The 21,516-nt window shown below is 34.3% G+C and overlaps 1 protein-coding gene across 1 annotated transcript in view; it reads left to right on the plus strand.

Annotated features, from left to right (window-relative positions):
* The window catches only part of MMUT (methylmalonyl-CoA mutase), a 33,584-nt gene that overhangs the window by 4,556 nt on the left and 7,512 nt on the right, over positions 1-21,516 (plus strand). The window contains exons 3-11 of the mRNA XM_090282560.1: positions 804-1,171; positions 5,289-5,446; positions 7,323-7,494; positions 8,925-9,173; positions 12,576-12,687; positions 13,871-13,986; positions 15,798-15,913; positions 17,473-17,604; positions 18,735-18,882. Of these exons, the coding sequence (XP_090138686.1) occupies positions 804-1,171; positions 5,289-5,446; positions 7,323-7,494; positions 8,925-9,173; positions 12,576-12,687; positions 13,871-13,986; positions 15,798-15,913; positions 17,473-17,604; positions 18,735-18,882 (1,571 nt within the window). The remainder of the gene's footprint in view (positions 1-803; positions 1,172-5,288; positions 5,447-7,322; positions 7,495-8,924; positions 9,174-12,575; positions 12,688-13,870; positions 13,987-15,797; positions 15,914-17,472; positions 17,605-18,734; positions 18,883-21,516) is intronic.

A 21,516-nucleotide genomic window follows, 5' to 3' on the forward strand; every position in this document is an offset into this window, starting at 1 on the left:
CTTTCTGATCTATAATAAAATTACATTGTTTGAATGATAAACTTGAGGGTATTTAAGTTTGTATTGGCCACGTAGGACTGAACTTATATTGAGTGTAGAATATTTTGTTTTTCACATAATTTTCATAGTTTCCCAGAAAATTTATGTAGCCAAGACATCCTGTAATGACCATATTAAATAAAAGAGCAAAAATAAGCAAGCACACAAACTCTAAATACTGTTAACTTTATATAAAACAGCCATATCTTTACATGAAACTTAAAACTATCTATCAAAAATTGTTAAGATAAAAAAAAATCCTCATGGCCCTGGCTGCTGTGGCTCAGTGGATTGAGCGTTGGCCTGCGAGGCAAGTGTCACTGGTTCGATTCCCAGTCAGGGCACATGATTAGGTTGCACCTCAGGTCCCCATTTGGGGGCGGGAGTGAGAGGCAACCACACAGTGATGTTTCTCTCCCTCTCTTTCTCCTTTTCCCTCTCTCTAAAAATAAATAAATAAAACAAACAAATAAATAAATTATTTTAAAAAAATCCTCGGATGGACATGGGATAAGTAAGATGTTTTGTTTCCTTCATTCTTGTAGTGAGGTCTGAAACTTCAGTTTGTACATTTTAGCACATGGGAAACAACTGACTGTCTTGGGAAATAAAACACCTGTTTAAATTAGTTTTGACATTTATGAGCATTAAAATGTTTGTAGTACAATATAATATGAGATGAATCAACAGTGGTAATAAGCAAATCAGTTTCCTTATATGCCACACTCTTTAATTCTACATTATTTTTTTCTTTATATATTTAGCTGGTCAACAGGGATTATCAGTTGCCTTTGATCTGGCAACACATCGTGGCTATGACTCAGACAACCCTCGAGTTCGTGGTGATGTTGGAATGGCTGGAGTGGCAATTGACACTGTGGAAGATACCAAAATTCTTTTTGATGGAATTCCTTTAGAAAAAATGTCAGTTTCCATGACCATGAATGGAGCAGTTATTCCAGTCCTTGCAAATTTTATAGTAACTGGAGAAGAGCAAGGTGTACCTAAAGAGAAACTTACTGGTACAATCCAAAATGATATACTAAAGGAGTTTATGGTCAGAAATACTTATATTTTTCCTCCAGAACCATCCATGAAAATTATTGCTGACATCTTCCAATATACAGCAAAGGTAACCTTTGTGGTTTTTATAGGTTTTGCAATAGTTCTTTGAATGTAGGAATTTTTATAAAATACCATTAATCTAATTTGAATTCAGTAACTGAGTCTGAGTAATAGTTGTAGTATTAAGTCAGGTATGGGTTTTTTGTTTTGTTTTTGTGTATGTGTGTTAGGGTTTTTTTTTTTTTTTTTTTTTTTTTGTATTTTGGGTCTACTAATTTATGGTCTGTCAGTACCTATAAGAGTCTGGACAGTAGACATTTATTGTATTTTACTTATTATTAAAATTTTTATTCTCTGATAATTGTTATAATCAGAGAGGGTTCATAATTTACACTTCTTCCTTTCCCTTCAGAGTTCAGATTTGGTTGTGAATAGACACTGGTGTCAGACCGATGGAGGCTAAAATATAAGCTTTATTTCTGCTAAAAATTAGATTAGAAGATATCACTTATATCTACAACCACAATGAGGTTCATACTGTTTCACCCCCGGATCCGGTTCATCTTTGCTAATCAAGAGTGGTGGGAAAAAGAAGGGTCTTGTAGTGTTCTTATATTAGCAGCAGTCCCTCCACAGGAAACCCAGAGCTTCTTCATTTTCCTCTTGAGTAACTCATGTATATTTCCCCCCATCATTTCCACTTTGCTTCTTGATGGCAGTGTCTCCTTCTTCTTAATCTTAAAGTTAAACCATTGTTTCATAGCAAAGGGCAAATCTCTCCGCCATCATCAAATCTTTATCTTTTCACCTCTTATAATTGCTATTATCTCAGAACTCTTGCAAGCATTGCATACTCTCCTTTTTGATATTTAGCGTTTACACCTTGCAATTTTATTTATTTTCATAGATTCCATCTGCCCATATGTATTGTATTGAATAGAATTGTACATTTCTGTCACCCTTTTCAATTTCAAGAACATATGCCCAGGAAGATTGCATTTAGCAACATATAACAAACAGCACACAAATGGCAGTAGCTTAAACTAAATGGGAGGCAGTTCTCTCATGTAAAAGAAGTTGTGAGGTGGCCTACCAGGGACCACCATGGTCATCAGGGTTCCAGTCTCCTTTCATCTGGCTTTTCCTCTATGTATTGTTAATGTTCCAGGTGTGTTATTGTGAAGAGGGGGACCCAGCTCCTCTGATAAAAAGGTGAATTCCAGAAGGAAAAAAACCAAACTTTTATTTGTATATCTCAATGGACACACACAGTAGTGAGAGAAGATTGGAAGTGTAGTCCTTGCACATTGGCACTCTGAATTTATGGTTTAGGTTTTATAGGAGAGTGGAGACTGTAGCAGTCTGTGCTGTCACGTACTTGGACATTTCACCTTGTAAAAGATCCTAAAGTCATCTACAAGTTCAAAATTGCTTTATATAGTCCTTCATATAAGTGATAAAAATGCCACTTTCAGATATTGATCAAATAATATTAAAGTACTTTGTAAACTGTGAACTTTTATTTTTTAATTGTGGCAAAATACATATAACATAAAATTTACCACCTTAGTCTTTTTAAGTGTATAGTCAGTGGCACTAAGTACATTCACATTGTTATACAACCGTCACCACCATTTCTCTCCAGAACTCTTAATCTTGCAAAATTGAAACTCTGTACCTATTAAATAATAATTTTCCATTCTCCCCTCCTCTTTTGCCTTCTCCCACAACCCCCATTCTATTTTCTGTTACTATAAATTTGAATACTTTAAAAACCTCGTATAAATGGAATCATATAGTATTTGTCTTCTTACAACTGGCTTATTTATTTCACTTAGCTTAGTGTCCTCAAGGTGTATCATATTGTAGCATGTGTCAGAATAGCCTTCCTTTTTTTAAGGTTGAATATATAATATTTCAATATTCTAGTATTTTTTATCATTCTTAAAGAAATTCTGCTACTAAACTTTTCCTGGTAGAGAAACACCTGCTTGTTTCCTTATTTGTCAACTCCAAATATACTCAAGTAGTATCTCAATTGCATGTACTTCAATCTCCTTATTGCTTTTGTGATGGAACATTTTTAAAAAGCTTTTCGTTTTAAATAAAATATTTGCAAAATAAAATACAGATAATCCATACCACATCCTAGAATAACTGATTTTTTTTGAGTGCTTACTGTGTATTGACATAATACTAGTGGTTTAGATGTATCATTTTATTGAATCCTACAACAACTCCATGAGGAAGGAATTATTATTATCTGTGTTTTATACTTTTGGAAATCCAGGAATAAAGATGGAGAGACTTGCCTACAGTCAGTCTCATGGCTAGTTAAGTGACAACTAGAATTTGAACACTGATTGCAGAGCCCATGTTCTTAACCACTGCATTGAATTTCTGTTATTTAGTTTTTATTATTATTATTATTTTAAAATATTGTTATTCTATTAAGTTGTCCCTATTTTTCCCTGCTTTGCTCTCCTCTGCCCAGCCTAGTCCCTGCTCCCACAGTTAATCCCCATCCTAAGTTTTTATTTTATGCTTGGTTGATTCTTGGGAAAGATAGTAATTTTTTGGCTCTTCAGGATATGTGTGATATATTCCCTACCTAACTTTACATTTTTGGAAATTGTGGAAATTCTGTTTTCTTAGTGATTTTGGTAGAGATAATCTGTTTGAAAAAAAAAGAAAAGAATCTGTCTAAGATATGCTTAGCATTAACTATCTCAGTAAATCAAATCGAAATCTTTGATTTTTAAGCCATACATTTTGTCCTGTTTTTTTTTCAATATATGAGGTCTGTCCATAAAGTATCCAGCTATGTAATGTGAAAAAAAGAGACATTTATTGAAGATACAAGGAACATTGTACACAGGACAATGACGCCTCAGTCTCCTTCAAAGTAGGCATCTTGGGACCTCACACAGTTCTCCCAGTTGCAATCAGCTTCCCTGTCGTATTTTCCTGAATCTCATCAACTGTTTGAAATCTCTTCCCTTTCAAAGGTGATTTTAGTTTTGGGAAAAGCCAGAAGTTACAGGGTGCCAAATCTGTGTTGTAGGGGGTCAGAATCACCTGGGGGATTTGCTGTTTCAGCAAAAACCTCTGCACAAGAAGTGATGGATGAGCGAGCGCATTGTTATTGAAGCTGCCAGTCACCAGTTGCCCATAGCTGCGGCCCTCTGAATCATCTGAATAGTTTCCATGAAGGAACGTTCAAACTTAATGCAAAATTTGATGCAGATTTGTTGCTCTACTCACTCAGACATTTTGAATGTGACGGCCACACAGTACACGTACCCATTTAATGGCATCTACTGTCCCCACTGACTAGTACAGTGAAGCCAGCATTGTTCCTGCACACGTTTTCTGGTCCACTCTCCTTGGCTGCCAAGTTACATCAATGTTGCACAAACCGTTTTTGTTATATTAACAATGGCTGGACTTTATCCAGACAGACCTCATATAGTACTTAGGATTGAATAATTTTCCTATTTTTTCTTGCATTGTGTACTTATTCATGTTTAATGACGTCATTCAAATAAGATAATTAATAATAAGTAAATAATTAAATTTATACATCTTCAGATTTACCTGAAATTATGAGGTCTTTGGACCTCTTATGAGGTTACAGTCATTGGTTTTGAATTAAAGATATCTTTATTCAGGTCTTGGGGTGAAGGTTACATTTCTTGCTTCAACCAGCTAATTTTGAAGTTTAAACTTTTGGTATTAAAGGTTGGTTGGTACAAATTCCTTTTCACTGGAAAAATAAAACAGGTACAGTCCTAATGATTGTTCATTGGATTGGTCATTTTCATTGGAAAGTGAATTAAATGTAACAAAATAAGCATTAAATATTTTCAGTTAATACTACTACTATATCTGAGCTGACCATCATTTTATTTATTAATTTTTTTTTTTTTTTTGTGAGAGGAGAATGGAGGGGGAGAGAGAAACATCCATTGGTTGCTTCTCAGGCACCCCTACTGGGGACCGAACTTGCAACCCAGTCATGTGCCCTGACTGGGAATTGAATCTGCAGCTTTTTGGTTTGCAGGATGGCGCCCAATCAACTGAGCCATGCTGAACATCATTTTAAAATAATATTGTTTTTTAGAAAATAGGTTTAATGGAACCTTTTTATATTTTTATTTACTGTTGTGTTTTCTTTTATATAGCACATGCCAAAATTTAATTCAATTTCAATTAGTGGATACCATATGCAGGAAGCAGGAGCTGATGCTATTCTGGAACTGGCCTATACTATAGCTGATGGATTGGAGTACTGTAGAACTGGACTCCAGGCTGGCCTGACAATTGATGAATTTGCACCAAGGTGAGTAAATTAAACTCAGAGATTGCCTCAACATTAAGAGAATACATAGGACCATTTTATGAACATATAGCAAAATATATTGATGAAATGAGTTTGTATATGTGTTATACTAGATTCTATTATGTTTATGTGAGAGTTAATGAGGGAATAACCCAATACTGTTTATAATTAAAACTCAGTATTAAATTTGACAGTACTTCTTGGTAAGTAAGAGGAGTCTTGTCTCCTGATATTCACAGAACACAAATAACTGGCATATTTTGACAAATAATATTAAAATGTAAACATAATGTTTAAGACAAATTTGCTTTCATTTTAATGTTTTTGTTTTAAAATACAGAAGTCACCTATTACATTTTATTTTTTTCATCTGTTGCACTTAGAAATGTTCTGGAATGCACAGTGCTATTAAGATATTTTTGTTTCACACAACTTAATAAAATTATGTGAACAAACAAATGAAGCTTATAAAGTATTTAAATTTGGAGGTCAAAATCAGTCTGATGAGCAATAATTTGCTAAGCTTTGTGCTGGCCCAAGCACTAGGAATATAGCATGTGAAAAACAAGGCGTCTCTCTGCGGAGAGCTTATAGGCTAGTGAATGCTCCTTATACCAGGGATTTTCACATACTTATTATGACGGCAGTTCTCAAAAGTGTGGTCCCAGGACTCCTGAGAGTCACTAAAACCCTTTCCTGGATCTTAGAAGTCAGAACAGTTTTCATGATTATATTAAGACTGCTGTTTCACTTTCATTCTCTCAAGAATGTGCAGTGATATTTTTCAGAGACTACATGATATGTGATGTAACAGACTGAATGGAGAAGCAGATATATGACTCCAGCTATCTTCCTTAAGCCACACTTTGAAGAGATTTGGAAGAATGTAAAACAGTGACTCTTATTACAATGTTTATGTTTTAGAAAAGTATTATTGTTATTTCTAAGTGAATTAATATATACAATATTGACAGATATTATCCAAATAAAAAACGTTTCTTTAGTAATTTTTAAGAGTGAAAAGGAGCCTGAGACCAAAATATTTGAGAACTGCTGTTTTAAGGACTTCCAAGTGTACATCAAGAATTTTTATAATGTTTTAGTTTCTTAACGCTCACCTTGTTTTCGATAGGGATTCCCAATCTTTGTGCCTTTAGACTCAGGCAAGAAGCCTAAATGTGTTGTATAGTAAATAAGGAAAAAGGGAGTAGTGGGTTGGGAACATTGGAAAAATATATATCCAGACCAAATAAACAGTCATTCTTTTAAAACAAAACTTAATTTAATTGCTATTTAAAGCAAGTTTGTGGTTTTTGTCCCTTTGTAGGTGACTCCTGCCTTTGGGTATTCTTAAAAAAAATTCTTTAAGAACATAAGAGGACCCTTTTCCTAAAACAAACAAACAAAACCAATTATAAAGTGAATTAATTCTTTAAAAAATAAGATTTTCTATATTTATTTTTAGAGAGAGTGGAAGGAAGGGGGAAAGAGAAGGAAATAAATATTGTTCAATTGCCTTTTGCACATCCTCAACCCGGGGCCTGGCCCGCAGCCCAGACATGTGCTCTGACTGGGAGTTGAACCAGCATCCTTTTGGTTTGCAGACCAGCGCTCAGTCCACTGAGCCACACCATCCAGGGCAAAGTGAATTAATTCTTAACTGAAGCAAATCATCACAGCTATTACTTCTATATGCTTAAAACTGTACTTTCATATGTTAAGTTTAAAGTTACTGAAGTATACATGCTTGATTTTAATTTAAATTAAGTTGTCTGAAATTAAAATCTGACATTGTTTTTAGTGTGTGATACAGTTTTACTTTTCATTTTATATTGTTAACTATAATCAAATTATGAGCTTAACATTACTATTCTAGGTTATCTTTCTTCTGGGGAATTGGGATGAACTTCTATATGGAAATAGCAAAAATGAGAGCTGGGAGAAGACTTTGGGCTGACTTAATAGAGAAACTCTTTCAGCCTAAAAACTCTAAATCCCTTCTTTTAAGAGCACATTGTCAGACATCAGGATGGTCACTTACTGAGCAGGTATGTCTATGATTTAAAGTGTACAATTTTAACAAAGTTATATATTTTCTTGTAAGGAACATGACATAGTCAGGAAATAGATTTAAGAACCTCTTGTAATATTTGAAAATCATAATTATTCTGAAGGATAATTTATACTTGTTTTTACACATATTATAATAAATGAAATTGTCTCCCTCTAGTGGTTAATGATATAAAATCATTTAAATCTTGGCGTACCTGTAGTGCTGTTTTTTACTTTTAAAAGGAAAAAATGTGATGAGGAACAAGTACAAATCATATTTTAATAACTTGTCTTAAGTAATTTTGAGAGTTAAAATTCATTACATAAAACTAATTAAATTTGATTATACATATATATTTGTATTATAGTTATATGTTTGAATAAGCATGTATGCAAACAGACCTTTTAAAAGCTATCATTATTTGGGTAATTTATTTTAATTTAATTTCATTCTATTAAAATTTTTACGGTGATCTTTTTTACATGCATTCTCTTTGAATATTAAATTTTGATAATTTTAAAATAATTTATAACTAAAATTGGATTTCTTTTATACACTTTAAAGTGAATAAAACTAATATACTTCATATTAAATATAACTTTGTGTCTTTATAAATGTAGAAATATGGATTTCAGGGTTGGAAGGAACTTTAATAATTGTTGTTTTCTTAACCTCATTTTAAAAAATATATTTTATTTTTATTTATTTTTAGAGAGCGAGGAAGGGAGGGAGAAAGAGGAAGAGAGCAACATCAATGTGTGGTTGCCTCTCTCATGCCCCCAACTGGAAACCTGGCCCGCAACCCAGGCATGTGCCCTGACTGGGATTTGAACCGGTGACCCCTGGGTGTGCACGCTGGCACTCAATCCACTGAGCCAGACCAGCCAGGGCAACCTCATTTTTATAGCTAAGAATATTGAAGTTCAGAAAGGTCCAATGACTTGTCCAAGTCACAATTAAGAACATAATAAATCGTTTATTGAGTGCCTGCTTTGTGTATAGCTTGTGGTAGATACTTCAAGGTATACAAAATAATTAGGAGATAGTGAATTATGAGATGAAGGATGTTATAATCTAACTAGACAAGGCATGCAGTTATGATAAAGTTATAGAAGAATAAGGATTATAAAGGTAAAAACAACAAATACAGGCAATATTTTTGTGCCTAAGCACAGAGTAGACACTTTGACTCTTAAGTCTGGCTTGTTTATTAACTTGTCTAAATTTGTTTAATATTCTGAAGCCTAATGCAGACAGTGACAGCAAAGCATGCAGCAGCCACTGTTTAATCATATCATCTTTTTAGCTCATATATATATGTATATACACACACACACACATATATATATATATACACATATACACACACACACACCAACATATACATATATATCTTAACTTTTTTTTTTTTAATTAAATGTTTAGGATCCTTACAATAACATTATTCGTACCACAATAGAAGCTATGGCAGCAGTCTTTGGAGGAACTCAGTCTTTACACACAAATTCTTTTGATGAAGCCTTGGGTTTGCCGACTGTGAAAAGTGCTCGAATTGCCAGGAACACACAAATCATCATTCAGGAAGAATCTGGGATTCCCAAAGTGGCTGATCCTTGGGGAGGTTCATATATGATGGAATCTCTTACAAATGATGTTTATGATGCTGCTTTGAAGGTCAGTTTCTTCTCTTTGAAACTTTGCTTCCAAGTTTTACAGATTTGTAAAGATTTATAGATGTTGTGATTTATAAATCAAATCACTTAGAGATTTATATCAACAGTAATACAATGTTTGATGGGAAAGGGGAATTTTAGATTTGACTTTCTAGTATTTGAAACTGAAAATTTAAAAATACATGTGTATTTGTTTATATTAAAGTATTTTATTCAAAGAATTAAAAAGACAATTAGTATTGAAAGGCTTAAAACAACAAAAAGCAGCAGTCCGTTGTGTTCCACTTGCTTTTTCTCTGCTTCCTTGAGTTAGTTACATCTTTTGTTTCTGTTTTTATCTCTGTATTCTAGAATTACAGTTGACCCTTGAACAACATGGGTTTGAACTTCACAGGTCCACTCAAACATGGAATTTTAAAAATAAATATGCAGTTGGCCCTCTCCATTTTCCAGTTTCGCATTGCTGGTTGGGAATCTGATGCAGAGGGTTGACTGTATGCGTTGTTCTATGCCGTTTTATATAAGGGACTAGAATATCTGAGGACTTCGGTGTCTGTGGGTGGTCCCGGAATGAACCCCCTCCCCCACTCCGCCCCCTGCCCTGATACCAAAGGATGGCTATAGTTAAGTTTGGGGGGAGTCAAAAGTTATACACGGACTTTCAACTGAATGGGGGTTGATGTAGCTAATCCCTGCATTATTCACGGGTGAACTGTACGTGTATATACTGTTTGTTTTAATTCCATCAGTTTTAGATATTATCAATTGCTTTGCTACTCTGGTAGTTTAGTATTTCAGCTGATTCATACTTTTTTTTCCACCGGTCCCACACTACCAATAGAATTATATCTCAATATCAGTTTTTCCTGAAATCTTCTAGTGTTCTTATTTGATTTAGACTGGTTTCTCTCTAGAGCACTGCTGTTATTTCACTTCCCTTTGCCATCGTCCTGGGCATTCCTTTCATCTCTGTTGTGTTAAACCTGTGTCCTGAATCCTGTGTCTATCCCCGTTGACTTGTCCCTTGTTATTAAATCACAGCTCATAGTAAACGCCTAAAAATGGTGCATGGGGATGAACTATTTGAAAGTCTGGATATTTGAAAATTATTTATTCATGGTCTGACTAGGTTCAGATTACAGATATTTCCTGCATAACATGGTACTTCTATAACACGGTTTCGCTCTAACACGATATGACTGTAGAAGATATTAAGGAATTGCTGGTAGAAGAGGAACTGATGAAGCAGTTTTGGTGGAAATGACATCTGGAATGTGCCAAGATAACTTAGGGGACGATAGCACTGATGAAAATGAAGAAGTTAAACAGTTTACTCTCAAAAGCGTGAAGAAAGGCCTAAACTTAGCTGAACAGTTAGAGCCATATTTCTTAAATGAAGATCCTTGCACTGAAAGGAGCACAAAGTTTTAAGAGGGAACTTCAAAAGTGCGTAGTACCATACAACGAAATTTATAAAGCTCTCTCAACTAAAAGCAAGTAATATAAAATAACAGGTTTTTTGCAAAAAGTAGAGCATAGAAATCAAGATAATGCTGAAGAAAGTTCAGAGGATGAGGCTATCTTGTCAAAAAGAAAACGCATTTGGTTTATGGAACTTACTAGTAATGACGAAGAAAACATTACTTAATTCATATTAATATGTAATGCTTTTGATGAAAATTGCTTTAATAAAGATATTTCTCTTAATTGTAAAATATAACAGTATGTTTTTTAATTTTTGGAACCTAACCCCCCTTTTTGTACTAGTTCTTTGTTTTGTATAACACAGATTCGCATAACACGGAATTTGTTAGGAACGTAACAACCGTGTTATACAGGGGTTACCTGTATTTTCATTTGAGAGTTTGTAAGCAAATTTATACATATTGATTTTCTTTTTTAGTTTTTTTTTTTTAGTTTTTTAGTTTTTTATTCTTCCAGAATTTCCATTTAGAGACCTAATGCCATTCTCATTCAGGATCTTTCTTTCTGAAAGTTGGTGTTAGTGTACATTGGTGGGTATATAGTTCTGCCATTGTACTGGACCTTTGGTGGGCCTTTTTCATCTTGGTCTCTTTTTTATGTTCTTTTAGCCCTGGGAAATTGCCTGTATTGTATTTATGATAATTTTCTCCCTGCCATGTTTCTGTGATTTCTCTTTCTAGAACTTCTCGTTATCAGCTAAGGACCCTTTTAGATGATACGCTGATGTTCTTATCTGTTTGATAACCCATCTTTGAGTTATTGTTCTGTTTTCTTGGAGAGTTGTCAACTTTACTTTCCTACTTAAATGATTTCCAACAGCTCATTTTTGTTCTCTAATTTTCCTTTTTGTACCTCATAGTATTTTGTTTCATTAATGAAGAATCTTTTTATTTTTCATTTTCTTTTGCATCCTGTAATGTTTGTTTCCTCTGTGTGCCTTTTGTTTTTAGTCTTATTATTCTGAACTCAGGTTTTTATCTTCGTAAGACATCTTACTCTAGCCTCTCTGTGTCCTTGATGTTTGATAGTGCATTGCTTCTCTAGTTCATTTTCTGCTGACAGTAAACTGCTTCTCCTGACAGAATGGGAGTGGATAGTTGCAAATTCTCAAGTAGTCCCCCACTTTTTAGCTTCCTCTCTTACCTTTGGCTTCTGTTGATTCCAGTACAAATTCCTCTTTCTTGAATTCTTCAGAAGAAAGCATGTTTGACCTTGTTCCTTTCTGCTGTCATGTACTATTCCACCACTCATTTTCCATCGTTCCGTTTATATGTGAGGTTGTGACTGAAGGTTTCGATGGTTCCTAGTGTCAATAAAGATGAAGATAAGTCATCACTCTGCTGCTCAAACCAAAGATAAATTGCATTTTTAAAGAGTCTTTAAGTAACTATGAAAACTTTATTTATATAATTAAAAATAAAGGTTAAAGAACTGATGTTATTTTTAGTTCTCCCAAGACCTGAGTGAGAGGTTTTCTTTTCCAGAATATACTTGTTAGTTTTTATGTTGACATTTAAGCAACATTAAACACAGAATTTCTTATTTTTTAAATTGAGATATATTTGACATATAACTGTGTTAGTTTTAGGTGTACAACATAATGACTTGATATATGTATATATTGTGAAATGATTACCAAAACAAGGTTAGTTAACATGAATCACTACATGGGGTTACAAGTTTTTTGTGTGAGGAGAACTTTTAAGATCTACTCCCTTAGCAACTTTCAAGTATAAATACAGTATTATTTAACTGCAGAATTTCTAATTATTGCTCATCATGTTACCTTAATTCTTTTTTTTGAATCATTAAATTTACCACTAAAATAATTTAATATTAGTAATTATGTAACATAAATTTGAATAGTTTATAAAAATATTTTTACATTCTCTTCTCATTAATCTGTTTTTCTTATTAGCTCATTAATGAAATCGAAGAAATGGGTGGAATGGCCAAAGCTGTGGCAGAGGGAATACCTAAACTTCGAATTGAAGAATGTGCTGCCCGAAGACAAGCTAGAATAGACTCTGGTAAGATAAAGCAGAAAAGTTCGTATGTGAAATCTAACATTTAAAAAGAAATACTAATTTCTGTTTGAAAATAACGTGTAGCTAACAAAACAAAAGTAATGGAAAAATGAGAACTCGGGTAAATATTTCTTATCTAAATCTATCCACCTATATATCTATCTCTGTGTTTGTATTTTTGCATACACAGGCATATGTATAAAGTATACAGAGTAGCAGAGGAGGTATGCCTGGTGTGTACATTTACACATATGTGGATGAGTATCTCCAGCATTTGGAAGGGGATTGTGCTCTGCATGGGAGCATTCATTCGTTCAGCCATTCATTCAATTAGTGAACACTTTTAATCTTAAGTATTTGAGACACTGCTATCTCTGGGCATACAACTGTAATCATGACAGACATGGTTTCTGCACCTGTAGAGTACATTTTAGTAAGAGAGAAAATTAACAAGTAAACAAAATAATTAAAGATTGTGATGAGTTTTGTGAAGAAAATAAGAAGGGATATAACCTCAGGTAGGGGTAGCAGGATATCTTTTGGTAGACTAATAATCTGGTAGTTTGAGGCAAATATATTCTTTATCATGTTAAGGAAATGTCTCCATAATTCTAACTTATCATTTATTGATTTAAAAATATATTTTGTTTTAATGCGATTAGCCATAAGAGAATTCAAGAAAATATTAGAAAATCTATTGGGTGTTAATTCTCTACCTTATAAATCTTAGATGGTAGCTGCTATCACTTCTTTGATTTTATAAAAGTGTTAGAAGAGGGTTTATCAGAAACTCTGGGAAATAAAAATTGTCCTTTATAGAGTTTCTGGTGTATACCTGTTTTTTCTCCTCTCACCCCTGTCATTAAGAGTTAAGAAGACTATTTAAAAATATTAAACTTATAATGGGCCCTGGTGGGGTAGCTCATTTGGTTACAGCGTTATCCTCATATGACAAGGTTGTGGGTTCAATCCCCATTCAGGGTACATACAAGAATCATTCAATGAATGCATAAGTAAGTGAAACAACAAATTAATGTCTTTCTCCCCTTCTTCCTTTCTCTCTAACTTCAGTTAAAAAATTTAAAAACATTAAATTTATATAGTAGGAATGATGATCAGATTATTACTATTAGGCATTTATTTGTAAATAGAATTTACTTATTATTTTTCTCTGGGAAATTAACAGGTTCTGAAGTAATTGTTGGAGTAAATAAGTATCAGCTGGAAAAAGAAGAACCTGTCGATGTTTTGTCAATTGACAATACTTCAGTGCGTAACAAGCAGATTGAAAAACTTAAGAAGGTAATAACAGCTATCATGTTTTGAGTGCTTTCTGTGTTCTGGACACTGGCTAAGTTCTTACATTGTCCTGCTTAAGCCTTACAACAACCTCATGAGGTGGGTATTATTTCCCAACATCTTAAAGATAAGGGAAACTAAAGATAATGGAGATTGAGAAACTTGGATTAATAAATGAACAGGTGAGACTCAAATCTAAGTCTCTTGATACCAAAAATTCATGCTTTAAATCATGATATCTGCCTCTGAGAAACATATATTAGTATTAAAAATCACACCAAAAATATATCTCCTATCATTTACACATTAGAACTAAGGTACAGATGATTATATAACTCACTCTAATCTAAGTTAAAAGCAAAGTTCAAAGTCAGTATTTGTACCCAGGGCTTCTCACTGTAATTTATTTCCACTAGATCATGGGTCCTGATACTATTCTGAATCATTTACTCTCTTTTTAAAATTAATATATATTTAGTAGTCCTTTTTAGTAAGCTACAGTTTATAAGGAATTACTGCATATTTATTTTGATTGAAACTATCTTTTATTCCTTTCTCACTGAGATGATCCAAAGTGTATGAAACAGTAAACTAGGTAAAACATATTAATTTTTACTGTTGTAACCTATATATTTCTATTGTATGAAGCTGCCTTGGTCTCTTAATCTCTGGCTGTTGTAATTACTGCTGTGTCTGAGGCAGGAAACTTGAAATTTCTTAATGGCTTTTCTCTGTTCACTTCCCCTGTGATTGTTTAAAATATAAATTTTCCTTCTCTCAGTTCAAATATTCTTTAAGAACCTACTAGACTTTGTCCAGTTAGATTGAATGCATAACTATCATCTTTTTTTTTGTTGTTAGTGTGAATGGTAGATATTTAATAATATTTCCTCTTTCAACTTCAATCAGAAGATAATGACTCCTCTCTTATATTTTGTCACTTCTTAAAATACCCTTTTAGAATGTAGCATTTTATTTCCAGTGATCACAAAAGTCTCAATATTTATTATATTTAGGAAATCCCTTTTTTTCTGGAACCTCTGCTTATAGATACTATATAATTCTAGTGACATGTTGAGCAGTACAATGTTTTGGACTCTTAACAGGCGATGAAAACTTGTAAAAAACGGATTTTAGGTAACTTTGTTTAGACAGGTTGCTGAGAGAGCGTAGTACATGTAGGACCTGAAGGAAAAGTTTTTGACCATGCTTTTCATTGTCCTTCCTTATCACAGTGTTTCTTGTGGTCTCTGTCTCTTTTGTCTCCTTGGGATTATTTTTAAATACAACCCCCACCTAACATATATACATATTATTATTGATATATTGTTAATCGGCTAAGGGAAACAAATGTAACAAAAAAAAAAAAAAAAAAAAAAAAAAAATTATTTGAATTGTAATCTGTTGTTTTTTACTTCCTTGTTGGGATTAACCTTTAGTGCCTTTGAAATTCCTCATATAAAAGAGCCATTTGTTTTCAGTATCTTGCTAAATTAGAAAAGCCTAAGTAGCATGTACTACTTGGGAGGGTCAGCACTATTATTTATTATTTCCTTGCTTGTTTCTGATTTATCAGGGTATATAGAATTTAGTATTATTTTAGGAAATCCTTAAATGTTTATTGAATGAGTAAATGAATAAAGTAAAGGAATATCAGGCCTAGGATACATATTATTCTCTGTATATTTTTCCTTTGTTTTTGAGGTTAGGATTATGAAACAGTTTCTGTGTGATGTATATCAGGGTCTGTTTTCTGATCTCTGTTTTATTCTCTATTCACTTAAATCCTCCCTTTCCTTGACTTCTTTCATTAGGTCAAATCTAGCAGGGACCCTGCTTTGGCCGAACGGTGCCTTGCTGCGCTGACTGAATGTGCTGCCAGTGGAGATGGCAATATTCTGGCTCTTGCAGTGGATGCAGCTCGTGCAAGGTGAGGGTGTGAACTTTGGAGATTTCCAGACAGTAAAAGTTGACTAGTTCAGAGGGTACTAAAACAAAAGGTTGATCCCATAAACCATGTGAACCTAAAAGAAAAAAATTGGAGACCAGAGTAAATTGTTGTTTTTCTTAAACATTTGTGCATTTAGAACATTCATATATTTTGAATGGACAATATTAATACTTGTTATTTCCTTGTAACTCAGGACAGTTGACACTATTGTAATGAATCCATGTCACTGATTGGCAAGGTGAAGTTTGATGTACTTCTGCGTATAGGGAGACATTACTATGTTGGACAATAAGAAAACTTGCCCTGTGTCCAGAGGTAGATGATATGTCTGTCTTCCAAGGCTATTCACAATATATATATTTTTTCACCTTTGAAAAGGTAGTGCAGATCAAAGGGCAGTCAGTGCTTTGTCTCGCGGGATGTGGAGAAAAGCGAGTGACTCACAGACGCTGCTCTCCCAATATGTGATAATGTCGCTATATAAATTATTTTTGCTTTTATTATTTATTCCTTAAGATAATGAGGTTTTTTAAAACATATTTTAAGTGCTTAAGGGATAAATAATTTGTGGGTTGGGTTTTTGTTTTTTTGTTTTAATTTCTTATAAGAAGTAAGATGACTTCTTTGCTTAAAATCCCTCCAATACACTCCCATTACTTTTAAATTAAACCTGATCTTACCGTGGCCTGCAAGATCATGCTGAATGTGACTCTTGCCTACCTCTTTGACCTTACCTTATCCTACTTCTTTCACTGTGCTGTGTCCTCAATGTCCTTCTTTCTACTTTTAGAATATAAAACATGTTTTTCTGCTTCTCAGAATATTTGCATGTAGTGTTTCCTTTTTCAGATATTCTTCTTTTGTTCTTTTTCTCATCATTTAGGGCCCAGTTCAAAAGTCATATCTTCATACTTCCAATATCTTTAAAATTGCATTTCTGGTCACCCCATTCCATTTTGCCTATTTTAGTGTCTTTGTTAGTGCTATGAACACATGAACTTATTGTATTATTTGTTTGCCTGCTATATTGTCTGTAGTCCCTGACTAGATGTTAAACTCTGTAAGAACAAAACAGGTACTTTTTTTTTTTTTTTCAGTCTTATGTATCAGTGTATTTCTAGCATTTACCAGTCCATTGCTTGGCCTATATTAGGTTCTCGGTACATGTAGAATTAATTAATAAACAAATGGATGGGATATGCTAAAAGATTGACTTTTTATCAAAAAATATCAAGGGGAATCTTGCTTTTTGCACATTTATATTGCTCTGATGAATTATTCAGTAACTTTTAGATGCTTATCTATTTATGGTTTTTAGGTCAGTCTTTTTTTTTTTGGTGGACAAATGTTGAAAAGAGTTTACGATATATAAAGGTATCCAAAATAATTTTTTATGAGTATTCTGAAGAAAGATACTTTCATGATACAGTAAAAAAATTCTTAGATTTTTGACACACTATTTTTTACTTAGGTAATAAAATGTGTCTCGTATTGAATATTAAGGTAACTAAATATTTTTACTTCCTTTGATACTGTAGATGTACAGTTGGAGAAATCACAGATGCCATGAAGAAAGTATTTGGTGAACATAAAGCTAATGATCGGATGGTGAGCGGAGCCTATCGCCAGGAATTTGGAGAAAGTAATGAGATATCATTTGCTATCAAGAGGTAATCTGTGAGATTTCTTAAACCAGCGTGTCATCCTTTCAGTTAACACAGTCCTCGTGCATCTACTGCAGGCTTAATTTTGTCACATACCTCTTGGAAAATATTTAATTTGGTTTTCCTGTTAGTCTGTAGTTTTACTAAAATGATATTTTTAACTTTCACCATAGTCCCCTTTAGTAGTTTCTCATTTCAAGCAGATGTTTGTTTAACTTACATTGATATTGCTTTATATCCTCCAGGTACTTAAATTTCACTCTTCTTACTTTCATATTTTCTTAAGCTTATTTACATTATTTAATTCTCAAATAATTATAAAAACTTAATTTTCCTATTGAAAGTGAATATTTGGTTGCCATCTTTATGCATGAGTTAAAATCAGTCTTCATAGAACTGACAGTAATAACACTGTCAAACATGATTTGGAAATATACATTAATATAAATTGATCATGCGCCTCAAGAGTAAGAAGTAGCTTCCTGATGATTGGTTTTCTCAAACTTTGTAATAAAGTTTCCATTAAAGTTTTTTATATGACTTATATATGAGATGAATACCAAAACAGCCAAGGTGAAAGTCATCAAAATGGAATATTTTTCTTTTGTCAGAAATATAGTGCTTTTTCATGTAGAGTGTAAACTTATTTATTTAAGTAAGCAAGTATTTTGATTACATGTCATTATTAGACATTACATTGCAGTCAGCTTGAAGGAGTTCATATTTGTGGAGGGAGGTATGTGGACAGTTCAAAACAGCTAGTGAGTCACATATATGTATAAGTAGCTCTGAAAGGCATTTTTAGTTTATATTTAAATATCTCATGTATTTTCCTTTGGAGACTGGCTTAAAAAGGTGAAAAGCAGTCATTTTCTCATGTTGTGCACTGTGATGCTCTCAGTATTACGGGCTTACAGGCTGTGCCATCTTCATACTCTTCTCTCTAAGGGGGAGATGGTAAACCTTCAGGCTTTAATGGAGTTTTCAATGTAAAATAGAGATGTTAACAAAATTTGAATAAACATATTAGGTATTTTTAAATAAACTTGAAAGATTTGCTGCGAATAAATTACAGTTTTTATATCCTACCCTTGGACAATTAATATATAACTGTTGTATTTTAAAATGCTGCTTAGGGTTCATGAATTCATGGAACGTGAAGGTCGCAGACCTCGTCTTCTTGTGGCGAAAATGGGACAAGATGGACATGACAGAGGAGCAAAAGTTATAGCTACAGGATTTGCTGATCTTGGTTTTGATGTGGACATTGGTCCTCTTTTTCAGGTACTTAAAATTGGGGGGAATTTCAAAAAGTATGTCATAAATCACATTTAGGAAAAAAAGTCATAAAAACATAATAGAGCATGATGAGTTTTAAAGTTATAAAAGAACTTGAATTCAACAAATTTCCTAACTTATTTTTGAATGCATATAATTAATAATTAGGACAGAAATAAGAATAAAGTATAACTCATGCTATTGTGCTAGTTAATCAGACTTTGTAAAAATCATTGTCAGTTCCGAACTATTAACTTTCATTAGGCTTCTGAAACTGTGAAGATTACTTTCAGATATCGCATTGCACTGCTTATTAAGATTTGACTAATATTTTGTGGGAAAGATAGCCCCCATTGGATTGGTGGAAAGTGTTTTCAAAGAGAAATCAAGCATCAAAGTGAGCTCGAGTCATAATTAGATTTTCTCTCTCTTTTTTATTACTTCCTAGCAGTATTTTATTTGATCATAGAATATTAGACCTAGTAGGAAAATAATTTGTTGAAAGTAAATGAAGCTGAAATGTTCTGTAGAGTGATGAGGCATTAAAAAAAGCTTTATCCACTAAATATTGATTGATCTTCTATCAGGTGCTAGTTTCTGAGTTCTCTAAGATACAATTTTTTTCTTTTATTGTCTTCAGGGACATCAACAGGTTTCTTTCTTTTTTTTTTTTATATTGAGTATATTTTATTTTATTTTATTTTTTTTCAGATTTAATGTGTTTTATTGATTAAAATATTACATTTGTGCCAATTTCCCTTCCCTCTGCTCCCCTCCACCCGGTGGCCCCCCTCCCTCCAGTTGTCCCCCCCTTTTAGATTATGTCCATTAGTTGTGCATACAGTTCCTCCCAACCTCTCTCCGTCTATTTCATTCCCTCCTACCATGATCCTCAATTCCTATATCATCTCCCTCCCTCTCCCCACTCCCCCTCCCTGTTGACCTCCCCCCAATATGCTTCCCGTACCCACAGTTCCTTTTCCACTCTCGTTGCCTGTTTAGTTTGCCTTTGTTTCATCTCCCTAGCTTCTGTTTTTTAAACCAGTCCCTTTAACATCTCATATAACAGTGGTTTGGATCTAATGAACTCTTTCAGTTTTATTTTGTTCTGGAAACACTTTCTCTGTCCTTCTATTCTGAATGACAGTTTCGCTGGATAGAGTATTCGTGGTTGTAGGTTTTGGATTTTCATTACTTTGAATATTTCTTGCCAGTCCCTTCTTGCCTGTAGGGTCTCGCTTGAGAAGTCAGCTGATAGTCTAATTGGGACCCCTTTGTACATAATTCTTTTCTTCTCTCTTGCTGCTTTTAAGATTCTCTCTTTATCTTTAATTTTTGACATTTTGATTATAATGTGTCTTGGAGTGGTTCTCCCTGGGTCCAGTCTCTTGGGAACTCTCCTTGCTTCCTGGACCTGCAAGTCTATTCCCTTCCCCAAGTCTGGGAAGTTCTCCTTTATTATATTTTCACTCAATTTTTCAAGTTCTAGTTCATCTTCCTCATTCTCTGGCAAACCAATGATTCTTATGTTGGGCCTTTTATAGCTGTCCCAGAGGTTTCTGATCCTCTCATTGTTGCTTCCCATTTCCTCTCGCTGCATTGGTTGACTGCTTGTTCCTTCTCCATATTCCAGTTTGTTGAAATGAACTCTGGATTTTTTTTCCTCACCATCTGTCTCGTATGTGGTTTTGTTCCTTTCGTTATGAAAGTTTTTCGCTTCTTTCATATCTTTTTTCCTGCTCTTTTGTGAATTCTGTAAGCCACCTGATAACAATGGCCCAGAACTGAGCCTCTGACAGGTTTCTTATCTGTTCATCTGTCAGGTTCTCTATCTGTTGCCTGGTGAGCTGTGCCACCGGGATTTCTATAGTTGTCTGCCTCATTTTGACAGATGCGTTTTGTTTTCTTGGGCTGGCTGTCGGGGGCAGTGCCTGTGTACGCGTCACAATTCAGCGACCGGCGCCTGTCCGCGACCTATTTCGCAGCCCTGTGGCGCTTTCTTTGGGGGCGGGGGTCCAAGGTGGATTCACACAGTTATTCAGCTAGGAGACCGGGATCCGTCCTCCCGCCCCCCTGGGCCTCACTGTTCAAGGCGATGTGGTGGCTGTTTTCCCCAGCGCTGGGGTCGCGCACTGCCAGGGGCTTGACTGCCTCCGGGCTTTTTCACCGCCTGCCGCTGACCGCAAACAGCGCTGCCCTCTTTAACTCTTACCTGCCCAAATGGCACCGCTGGTTTATAACTTCATATGTTGGACTTCCGTGTAGTTTTATTTTCTGGAATTTCTAGTTATCCTTTGTTTTGAAGTAGTTGTATTCCTCTATAGTTGTAGAGGGAGACCTAGCGTGTCCGTCTAAGCCTCCATCTTGGCCGGAAGTCCCAACAGGTTTCTAACAGAGATTTACTTACCAACAATCATAGCATAGTAATAATTACTGTAATAAAGTTGGGACAAGGAGCTTGTCCAAGAATCCTAGGAACTTACGTTTGAGCTGTGTCTTTCAGAAGCCTGGAGAACAGATCGGGGAAGGGAATGCTGAGAAGAAGGGTTGGCTTGAGCAGAGGTGCAGAGGCACAGAGTATGATGCCTTCAGGCAACTGCAAGAGGTTCAGTAGAAGTAGAATACAGTGCTTGGAACGGT

The sequence above is a fragment of the Furipterus horrens genome, unplaced genomic scaffold (genome assembly GCF_987537825.1).
Source record: "Furipterus horrens unplaced genomic scaffold, mFurHor1.1.pri manual_scaffold_6, whole genome shotgun sequence".
NCBI classification, from domain to species: Eukaryota; Metazoa; Chordata; class Mammalia; order Chiroptera; family Furipteridae; genus Furipterus; species Furipterus horrens.